The sequence below is a fragment of the Megalobrama amblycephala genome, linkage group LG10 (assembly GCF_018812025.1).
Source record: "Megalobrama amblycephala isolate DHTTF-2021 linkage group LG10, ASM1881202v1, whole genome shotgun sequence".
In the NCBI taxonomy this organism is placed as follows: domain Eukaryota; kingdom Metazoa; phylum Chordata; class Actinopteri; order Cypriniformes; family Xenocyprididae; genus Megalobrama; species Megalobrama amblycephala.
This window is the reverse complement of record NC_063053.1, coordinates 33,822,104-33,833,485: the sequence shown is the minus strand read 5'-3', so window position 1 is coordinate 33,833,485 and position 11,382 is coordinate 33,822,104. Positions and strand designations below refer to the sequence as shown.

The 11,382-nt window shown below is 42.4% G+C and overlaps 1 protein-coding gene across 1 annotated transcript in view; it reads right to left on the bottom strand.

Annotated features, from left to right (window-relative positions):
* Nucleotides 1-577: 577 nt before the first annotated feature.
* The window catches only part of plpp4 (phospholipid phosphatase 4), a 140,169-nt gene continuing 129,364 nt past the window's right edge, over nt 578-11,382 (bottom strand). The window contains exon 7 of the mRNA XM_048205849.1: nt 578-4,554. Coding sequence (XP_048061806.1) covers nt 4,343-4,554 — 212 coding nt within the window. The 3' untranslated portion in view covers nt 578-4,342. The remainder of the gene's footprint in view (nt 4,555-11,382) is intronic.

The window sequence follows — 11,382 nt, the reverse complement described above, 5'->3', positions numbered from 1 at the left end:
TCTCTCCATATTCAGGGTTCTTTGCAGCCTTTAGCTGCTGCCAACAACACGCTGGATCCTTCACTGAAACTGAAAGTAACTCCCACTAAACGTTTACTCTTTGAATTCATCCACCCGGGAACAAAACAAGTCGACACCATTATGGCTAAAAGTTTTCTAAGAAGTATTTCCTACTAAAGCAAAGTGGTATTTGACTCTGGTAAGTGTATCCATTGCAGGCGTGGCCTTGGACGGCGACATGCCGCACGTCCTGATATTGCTGAGTTAGATGCGCTCCTGGGTCAACATATCAACATATTCCAGTCTGAAAATTTAGTCTTAACCCTATTCCTACCCCTAAACCTAACCCTATCCATAAGTTATCCCAAAAATCAGAGGGAAATGATAGATGAATAACACTGATGTAGAAGCACCAATTCATGATTTTAAGCCTAAACTTGACAAAATCTGTAAACTTGTCCCTCAAATCTGATTGGTTGATTTGAATGTTGCTCCAGGATCAACAAAAATGTTGACCCAGGAACATGTTGAACTCAGCAAAATCTAGGGATGGGCGATACTACTTAATTTTTTTTCCGATACGATACCAATACTTTCAAGGCCAAAATCGCTGATATCGATACCGATACGATACCTCTAATCTGAATTTAAGTTATTAAATTATTAATAATTTAAGTCCTTAAATTATTGAATTACTATGAGTAAAATGGGTAATGGTACCCACTTAACATTATATTTGAAAGGTATTTTAACATTCAATACGCCTTAATTGCAATTTATTAGATTATATTTTTGTTTACACATGGTTAAAATGTTTATTTGTAGTGGTAACCATGGAAATCTACAAAACTATGGTCACTGTAGTAATGGTTCAGTTTCATAAGGGACTGCCAGTGACAGGCTGTTGCACCCATAAAATGCAAACTTTGTATTCTGACAGTGTAGTTACAGAACAAAACATCAATATGAACTTTTAATGTTCAATTTAAATAAATGTAATTGCAAAAACTATGTAGGCTACTATTTCATTTTGTTTGTTTGTGAAATAAGTCAAACATATTATGTTGTTCTGTCTGCTGTTAAGCATTGTTCTGGGCTGCGTTTCCCAAAAGCATCAATGGTTTCTTACAATATTAAACGCATGCAGCTGTTTGAATGTAGTGTCAGCAGTGAGCGAACGCTTTCTGTGATTGATTGGTTCTGACTTGCAGCATTTGCGTGTTCAGATGAGCAGGAAAATAGTTCTACTACACAATTATTCGCTAACATAGGATATGTGTCCAATTCAATGCATATTGCATGCATTAAATTTATTGTTAATTAAACAAAATCACTGGTAAAAAAACCCACCTTATTATCGATATATTTATTTGAGTATTGATACTTTCGATACTCAACGTCAGTATTGATATATCGATACTTTATATTGATATGCCCATCCCTAGCAAAATCAGGTTCTGCGTGACATGCCTAGTGCATTATGGGTATTGAAGTTTTCCAACCTATTTGTCAAAAGGGAAGACAAAAGCCTATTTCTGTTTTCTCTAGTCAGGTATAGCACCCATTTCATTTTTTTCCCCCATCTTTCTACTACATAAGCAGCCGAGTTTTATTGAAAGCTCATTTTGACAGTGGTGAAGTAGCCTAACCCTTTGAATGGTTCATGTTTATTGACTTTCTTTCATTATTAAAGGAAAAGTTCAAATTCTATGATTATTTACTCACCCTTATGTCTCTTTTTTAAAAACTTGTATGCTATAATTTTGTCCAGACCGTGGACCTCAAAAGGGGAATATTTATTCAAGCTAAAGACCAAAAAATATAATTTGTGCTTATCCTTTTTGGCGACAGGATGGAAAATAACATAGAATCTTCAAAACAATCCTTTTGTTCTTGGGTTGGGATGAGATCATAACCGAATTTTAATTTTTGGTTGAACTATTCCTTAAAATGGGTAAGGTCAGAATTATAATCCAATAATACTGGTGGTGATGAACTATGGGAACAATTATATTGTGAGCTTACAGACTGGTTATTTTGGTAGATTGCTGTGATTACAGAAGTGCTTAATTTTCCCACCATGTTCTCATACTACCTCCTTGTAATCAACTTTCTAATCATCCCAACGATATTAAATGTCAGCTCATGAAAATCTGAATGAGGGATGAGTGAAGGAAAATATAAAAATGGAGATAATGATAATAATATTGTCCCCCGGTCTGTGTGGGTTTTCTATGGGTGCTTCGGTTTCCCCCACAATCCAAAGACATGCCGCATAGATGAATAGGAGATGTTAAAGTGTGTGTGTGTGTGTGTGTGTGTGTGTGTGTGTGTGTGTGTGTGTGTGTGTGTGTGTGTGTGTGTGAGCCCTGTGATGGACTGGCCATCTGTCCAGGGTGTTTCCCCATCTGAGGTGCTGGGATGGACTCCAGCATCCCTACAGAGGATCAGCAGTTTGGAGAATGGTTGGATAAAGATGATAAAAAAAGGCAGGAACAGGAACAGATAATGGAACATGTAGAGATCAAACAGTGAAATAGTTTGATTAGATTGAGAAAACAAAACAAGGAGAAAATAAGACAAAAGCTGAAGAAGTACTTTGCTAATATGCACAGTGGCAAAACAATGGTACAGTAATCAGGTGCTAATACCATGATGTTCTATGATTACAATATTAATATACCATATTACAGGGTACTTCAAAAAATACCACGGTATTAGCATGTTCAAAAACTGTATTAGCAGTATGCCAGTTAAAAGTGTAAGTGAATTTAAAGATGAAAAGGAAGCATTTTAAAACAGCGTGGGTTGAAGGACACAAAATGAATAAACCTTTAAGCTATAGAGGATGAAAAATAAAGTGTCACATAAAGTGAGCAAAAAAGAAATGCAGTGAGAGGGAGTGTCTGTGGCGGAGACTGTCAATGTCATGGGCCAATGATCTCTGGAAGCGCAGCATGTCAATATTTATCGACAAGTTGCCATGGACAACCAGTTAGTCCACAAAGACATTCAATATAGCCAGTTTTAAAACATAATGCGAATAAAAATACAACAGATTAGCAGAGATAAAGTTTTTCTGAAGTCAGTAAAGATGCATTATGGGTATATTATTGTAATAAGCCATGATCTACCTTTGAAGTAGCTGATGACGTGTCACAGCCGGTCACAGCTTGATTCAACGATTTTGAGCTTGTCTACACTGGAAGTGTCGAAACGTCCAAAGACGGCCCAGTCACTTCAGCAACAATACAATTGGTGAACAAACATTATTTTCAGAGTTTGGAATCAAAGCTATCCTTTTTCTAATAAATAATTTAACAATGAAATAATTGCAATGTGGCTCATTCAATCAAAAATTGGATTTTTAATATTAAGTAAGCTTGTTTTAGTGGTATATATATACCATATATATATTATATATATATATATATATACATAATATATTATATACCCTATAATTCATTAGACAGATCATTTAACTTTTTTTCTTCCATTGTTTTAAAATCAAATCATGCTCCTGAATATATGCCACACACCTTATTTTGGATGTTGTAGGTAACTTTATCGTCCTATATCTTGTCCTACAACCTTACAAAAAAGTACTGTGGCACTGAATGATTACCAAATTCTTACACCATGATATGTACTTAGAACTTCTAAAATGTTGTGTCCAAAACCCATGGTTTGATCATTTGATGTGATGCCTTGGTATTTTTACTACTGAGTCTGTCCTTCCATTCTAATTCCTCTGTGTCTGGTACACTGTACACGTGGCGAAGCTGTTAACATGCATGTACACCTGCTACTGAATAAACACAAAACAATATGAAGAAAACCAGTGCAAATAATGAACTGATGAGATGGGATTTCAATCTGAGATTAGAGATTTATGAATGAAACCTTTTAGCATAAGAATTTCATCTCTCAGAGCAACGATTTGCTATTTGGATCACAGACAGCCCTTACAAAAAAAAAAAAAAAGTCTCAGTTGGCTATACAAGACTCAGTATATATAATGGCACTGAATGATTACCAATTCTGTGTATCATGGTACTCTTTATTACTTGCCATGGTACTTGGAGACTTTACATGGTTCTTTTGTTAGAGAGAGATTCTTGCACCAGGTTCCAACTTGCCAATACTAATATTGAGTAATTAAATTAAGCATAACAGATCTGAGAACAGCAGCTGTAACTCTGCTTAATGACTGAAGAAGGAGGAGGAAGAAGAAACTAAATGAAATGGGATGGTCCAGTTCATTGGAATGTGCAAGTGTCAGTCAAGTGTGGTTCATACCACGTTGGTGTGGTAGGGGGTCAGAGGAATGTGACTCTATTAGTCATACTGGTCCCTCGGTCATGCCCTCCAGAGGCAGGCTGGTGGCATTATCAGTGGGCAGAGGTTGATCCTGGGAGGCTGGCATGTTGTGGGCGGTTGCTGCAGCCAGACTAGCGTAGGGCAGGTGGCAGTCTATGTGGAGGAAGGGTGGGTAGTGCTGCCGATAACAGACATAGGCAAAGAAGAGGCCAATCACTCCCCCAACAAATGCATCTGTGAGAAACAATTCAAAGTTCACAAAGTAAGACACAGTCACAATAAATCTCATCCATCCATATAGCTAGCTTTCTAACGGTCTGCCGGTCTTTAATATAACAATATGTTTTCATTCTGTTATTGTTTTTCCCATGAATAATAAAGACACACACACACACATACACAGAAAGAGGATAGTGTCAGAGTCTGAGTTTCATGTTTGTTTTAGTTTTCCTGTTCTAGTATTCACTGTGAGTTTGTTAATTGGTTTTGTACTTGTCTGTTCTTTGCTTGTTGGTTTCCTTGGTAATGAATTGATTGAGTATTCGGTTCAGGTGTTCATCATTTAGTTTGTTTGGTCTCTCTACTTATACTCTTAGTTTTAGTTCTCACATTGTTCTGGTGTTAGTCTAAGGGCATTTTCACACCTATAGATCGTTTGTGTTGTTTCAAAACAGGGACTAAATTTGTTACAATGTTGCATTTTCTTCTTGGTTCGGTTCACTTTCACAAGGCAACCTTTCGAAGCGTTCCAAAATGTGTTCATGCAAGTCATATGCAAGTACAACTGTCCTCTTATCTGTCAAAGATTCCTCTGCATCATCCATCAAGATGATTGATAAGTTTCATTCCATGAGCTTATTACACACACAAACACTGACTATACGAATGTAGCCATCATTCCCGCTGTTATATAAAATACATTCGTAATAATACTGCAGCAAATTCAAACACACTCTCTCTGGATCTCTCAGTGCTGTCTAGAGGCTAACTGTGTCAAGGCACATGCAAACAAACGAATGTTAAAATGGAGCTAGAGCAGGAATCAAGGCTTCATTGGGAGAGAGAAGCACAATTACACAACATTTTAAGATGAAGTGGTGCTCTTCAACTGTGATAACTAATGTGCTCACTCACAGAATCAGATACTACTGCTTTTTTAATATAGCACATTTCCTATTATGAATTATAATACCATTTGGTTTGTTGGTCACTCAGGTGTGAAAGCACCCTAAGTCAGAGGTACAATGTGGTTACCTGTGATTCTACTGTAGTTTCCTGCTATTTCCTAATAGATTATATTAAATAGTGTTTTGTTTGGACTTTTGGTCTTTGAATGATTCCTTTCTACCACAGTAATATGACAGAACACCAGACCAGAAAGAGTAATGATTTACAACAATGTCTTCTTTGATTTTGGAGAAGCTGTGCTCAATTTACCAATATGGCTGGAGGATTGAAGACTATGTGCAAGAATTTGTTGAATTCTGCCACTTGTCCATCATGCACTGAGGGAGAGATAATAAACTTATTTTGGAGTGGATTGGACACAGAAGTATGGCCTGTCATACCCGTGGGAGATGCTAGCATGACACTTGAGCAGTATCTTGATTTGGTACTGAGGTGCTTTGGTTTGCCTTACATGGTTGGTGAGGTGGATGAAAAAAACAATGCCAGCTTTTCACATTATCCCCAGCCCATTACAGCCCTCTTGGTGCCAATCATTCTCACTCCTGAACCTGTCTCAAAATTCCTCCTAGATGTTCCAGAGTCCTTTTTAGAGTCCACTCCAGAATCCATACCAGCACCTGAGCCCACTCCAGAATTTAATCCAGTTTGTGAGCCCTGTGCAGATCCTGTTCAACCCTCAGAGCTCAGTCAAAGATGCCCGTTAACCTCAGCCCAAAAGAGAAGGCTGAGGAAGAAGAAACAACCCTCAGCATCTCCAGCCCCACAGTACATCCCAGTGATGGCTCCAGCCCCTGATCAGAGTCCAGTGATGACTCTAGCCTCTGACAAGAGTCCAGTGATGGCTCCAGCATCGGATCAGAGTCCAGTGATGACTCTAGCCTCTGACAAGAGTCCAGTGATGGCTCCAGCCCCTGATCAGAGTCCAGTGATGGCTCCAGCCTCTGACAAAAGTCCAGTGATGGCCCCAGCCCCTGACCAGAGTCCAGTGATGGCTCCAGCCCCTGACCAGAGTCCAGTGATGGCTCCAGCCCCTGACCAAAGTCCAGTGATGGCTCCAGCCCCTGATCAGAGTCCAGTGAGGGCTCCAGCCTCTGACCAGAGTCCAGTGACGGCTCCAGCCCCTGACAAGAGTCCAGTGATGGCTCCAGCCCCTGATCAGAGTCCAGTGATGGCTCCAGCCTCTGACAAGAGTCCAGTGATGGCTCCAGCCCCTGACCAGAGTCCAGTGAGGGCTCCAGCCTCTGACCAGAGTACAGTGAGGGCTCCAGCCTCTGACAAGAGTCCAGTGATGGCCCCAGCCCCTGACCAAAGTCCAGTGATGGCTCCAGCCCCTGACCAGAGTCCAGTGATGGCTCCAGCCCCTGACCAGAGTCCAGTGATGGCTCCAGCCCCTGATCAGAGTCCAGTGAGGGCCCCAGCCCCTAAACCAGAGTCCAGTGATGGCCCTAGCCCCTGACCAGAGTTCAGTGATGGCTCCAGCCCCTGACCAGAGTCCAGTGATGGCCCCAGCCCCTGACCATAGTCCAGTGATGGCCCTAGCCCCTGACCAGAGTTCAGTGATGGCTCCAGCCCCTGACCAGTGTCCAGTGATGGCTCCAGCCCCTGACCAAAGTCCAGTGATGGCCCCAGCCCCTGACCAGAGTTCAGTGATGGCTCCAGCCCCTGACCAGTGTCCAGTGATGGCTCCAGCCCCTGACCAGAGTCCAGTGATGGCTCCAGCCCCTGACTAGAGTCCAGTGATGGCCCCAGCCCCTGACCAAAGTCCAGTGATGGCTCCAGCCCCTGATCAGAGTCCAGTGAGGGCTCCAGCCTCTGACCAGAGTCCAGTGACGGCTCCAGCCCCTGACAAGAGTCCAGTGATGGCTCCAGCCCCTGATCAGAGTCCAGTGATGGCTCCAGCCTCTGACAAGAGTCCAGTGATGGCTCCAGCCCCTGACCAGAGTCCAGTGAGGGCTCCAGCCTCTGACCAGAGTACAGTGAGGGCTCCAGCCTCTGACAAGAGTCCAGTGATGGCCCCAGCCCCTGACCAAAGTCCAGTGATGGCTCCAGCCCCTGACCAGAGTCCAGTGACGGCTCCAGCCCCTGACAAGAGTCCAGTGATGGCTCCAGCCCCTGATCAGAGTCCAGTGATGGCTCCAGCCTCTGACAAGAGTCCAGTGATGGCTCCAGCCCCTGACCAGAGTCCAGTGAGGGCTCCAGCCTCTGACCAGAGTACAGTGAGGGCTCCAGCCTCTGACAAGAGTCCAGTGATGGCCCCAGCCCCTGACCAAAGTCCAGTGATGGCTCCAGCCCCTGACCAGAGTCCAGTGATGGCTCCAGCCCCTGACCAGAGTCCAGTGATGGCTCCAGCCCCTGATCAGAGTCCAGTGAGGGCCCCAGCCCCTAAACCAGAGTCCAGTGATGGCCCTAGCCCCTGACCAGAGTTCAGTGATGGCTCCAGCCCCTGACCAGAGTCCAGTGATGGCCCCAGCCCCTGACCATAGTCCAGTGATGGCCCTAGCCCCTGACCAGAGTTCAGTGATGGCTCCAGCCCCTGACCAGTGTCCAGTGATGGCTCCAGCCCCTGACCAAAGTCCAGTGATGGCCCCAGCCCCTGACCAGAGTTCAGTGATGGCTCCAGCCCCTGACCAGTGTCCAGTGATGGCTCCAGCCCCTGACCAGAGTCCAGTGATGGCTCCAGCCCCTGACTAGAGTCCAGTGATGGCCCCAGCCCCTGACTAGAGTCCAGTGATGGCTCCAGCCCCTGACCAGAGTCCAATGATAGCTCCAGCGCCTGACCACAGCCCAGTGCCCGCTCTCATCCAAGAGCTCAGCCCAGTGCCTGCTCTGTCCCAGAGCTCAGCCCAATGTTCGCTTAGATCTCAGAGTCAAGCCTAGAGGGTGCAGTGCTGTCCATAATGGCACTGGCATTTGGGTGTGTGTGGGCTATACCCATATGGCCGAGGTGGCTGACCCTGATTCTATTATCCAAGTCTCCTGTACTCCTAGTTCCCTCATCGAAAATCCAGTGCCCCCAGTTCTTTTGTTGTGGTCACGGTGGCCATTCCTGGAATATCTGTGACTCCAGTATCCCCAGTACTCCCTGTACCATCTTGTGCCTAGGGCGCCACCCTGGAGACTTCCTAAACCTCCAGCTTCTCCCTGGATTCCTGTACCTAGAGCGCTGCCCTGGAGGCTTCCCATCTTGCCAGCACCACCCTGGTCATTCCCTTTTCCAGGCCTTTGTCAGTCTCCAGGACGCCCAACCCCCTCTTGGTTGGACTCTTTTTCTTCTTAATTTGGAGCAAGGTCATGCCTTGTGGGAGGGGGGGTTACTGTCAGAGTCTGAGTTTCATGTTTTGTATTCTGTTTGATTTAGTTTTCCTGTTCTAGTATCCATGTTAGTTTGTTAATTGGTTTTGTACTTCTTCGTTCTCTCCTTGTTGGTTTCCTTGGTAACAAATTGATTGAGTATTCTGTTCAGGTATTCATCATTTAGTTCTTTTGTTTGGTCTCTCTACTTATACTCTTAGGTTATTTCTCACATTGTCTGGTGTTAGTCTTAGTTAGAGGTACAATGTGGTTACCTGAGAATCTCCTGTGTTTTCCTTCTATTTCCTAGTGGATTATATTAAAGAGTGTTTTGTTTGGACTCCTAGTCTTTGATCGATTCTTTCTACCACAGTACTGTGACAGATTGCATTTTATAGCAAACAAAGCTTTTTAGGAGACAATGGCATGATTTACCCCAAGGCTATTCTATATCCATTGGTTGCTCTACTGATTTGGGTCTTTTAGTGCCCAGAGAAACAAATGTTTTGCTACTGACCTAAGATTCTTCACCAAACACAATCCACTAAATGGTTTTTGGTTTAATGCCACCCTAAGAGGAAGCAGTTAAGCACCGCCATTTTGGGGGTTGTTAAAAGAGCTGCAGTGCGCACTGACACACAGCTGCATAACTTATATATATAATCACCACAAAGCTATTTAATTTCCAAAATGTTCAGTCTAAAATCAAATGACTGAAAAGTAATTTTGAGGATGTACTGAAATATTGCCTCTGGAACAAACCGACCCTCATTAGATCCCTATGCTACAGGGCAGGCTTGTATGAGTCCACAGCTTGTATTTACTTGGACCAGATTAGACCCATCAAGTTTAATGGTCCATGCCACTATTGTTCAGATTAGTTCTGTTCTACTACCCAGCAGGCCCTAGGGGACAGGTCCATATAAAGTCACACTAATAAGTATCTGCTTGCAGTTGTTTGAATGATATGTGTCCATATGAGGTGACAGGGAACTAAATATATATAGTGTGTATAAATAAATATACAAGTGTAGTGTTAATATGTATTTTTTATAGTTTATTTATAGTTTAGCAACATAAAATCTAGGACATGCACACTTTTCTGGAGATAATTAACAGGGCCAGCTGCTTATATGGAGGAAAACTCTCCTTTCTGCTGTTATTCATTTCAAGGATTTCACTTTTTTATTCTTAAACCCAGAGAATCACAAGGACATAAGTAATTGAATAATAAAGTAAATAGTTATGAGTAACTTTTCAAAATGCCAAGTTCACACTGCTTTCTCTGAAACTGCTAGAATGACACATAGGAATAGTTCAGTCAGAAATGGAAATTACTTCCATTCTTCTGTGGAGCACAAAAAGAGATTGTTCATGCTGCTCTTGTCCTGAATAAAAGTGAATGGGTACGGATGCTGTGGAGCTCCAAAGGTGACAAAATCCCAGAAAAAGTATCGTAAAATAACTCCTCATTTGTCTGTCACAAAGGACCACTGGCAAGTAGTCCGAGCCCATGTGCAGTTTATTCAAACAAAACATGTAAAACAAATACAAAATAAACTTGACTTGACTTGAGCATGAACAGGAAACAAACTCACCAAAAGCAGTAGAGACAATGGGAGCATGAGGGCTATATATACACAAAGACTAATGACTAACAAGATTTAAGCAATTAAACAATGAACCAATGAGAGATAGACACAGTGCAAAAGAAGCACATGACATGATCACATGAGGGGCAAGGGAATCACATGACATGACAAGAAACAAGAAGATAAGGCTTGTTCAAGCAGCGCTGCGCAGACCAATCGGCTGCTGACTTGAAGCAGTGCATGCCGGTTAGAAATTTTGTCCGACATCACTGTGACACATGGCATCAAAGTCCCACGAGAGCAGATGGCTGTTCCATGATTGGCCGGATTCACCGCATGACAACAGTCACGTATGTTTTGTGTTTATTCAGTTCCACTAATGCTCACAAATCTGTATTTTTATAACAGTAAAAGCTCTTTTAAAAGGTTAGTTTACCCAAAAAATTAATGTCATTAATTACTCACCCTCATGTCGTTCCACACCCGTAAGACCTTCGTTAATCTTCGGAACGCAAATTAAGATATTTTAGTTGAAATCCGATGGCTCAGTGAGTCCTGCATAGCCAGCGATGCCATTTCTTCTCTCAAGATCCATTAATGTACTAAAAACATATTTAAATCAGTTCATGTGAGTACAGTGGTTCAATATTAATATTATAAAGCGACGAGAATATTTTTTGTGCACCAAAAAACAAAACAAAACAAAAAACAACTTATTTAGTGATGGCCGATTTCAAAACACTGCTTCAGGAAGATTCGGAGCATTATATATCTCTTGTGTCGAATCAGTTGTTCGGAGCGTCAAAGTCACGTGATTTCAGCAGTTTGGCAGTTTGACACGCAATCCGAATCATGATTTGACACAAAAGATTCATAACGCTCCGAAGCTTCATGAAGCAGTGTTTTGAAATCGGCCATCACTAAATAAGTTGTTATTTAGTTTTATTGGTGCACCAAAAATATTCTCATCACTTTATAATATTAATACTGA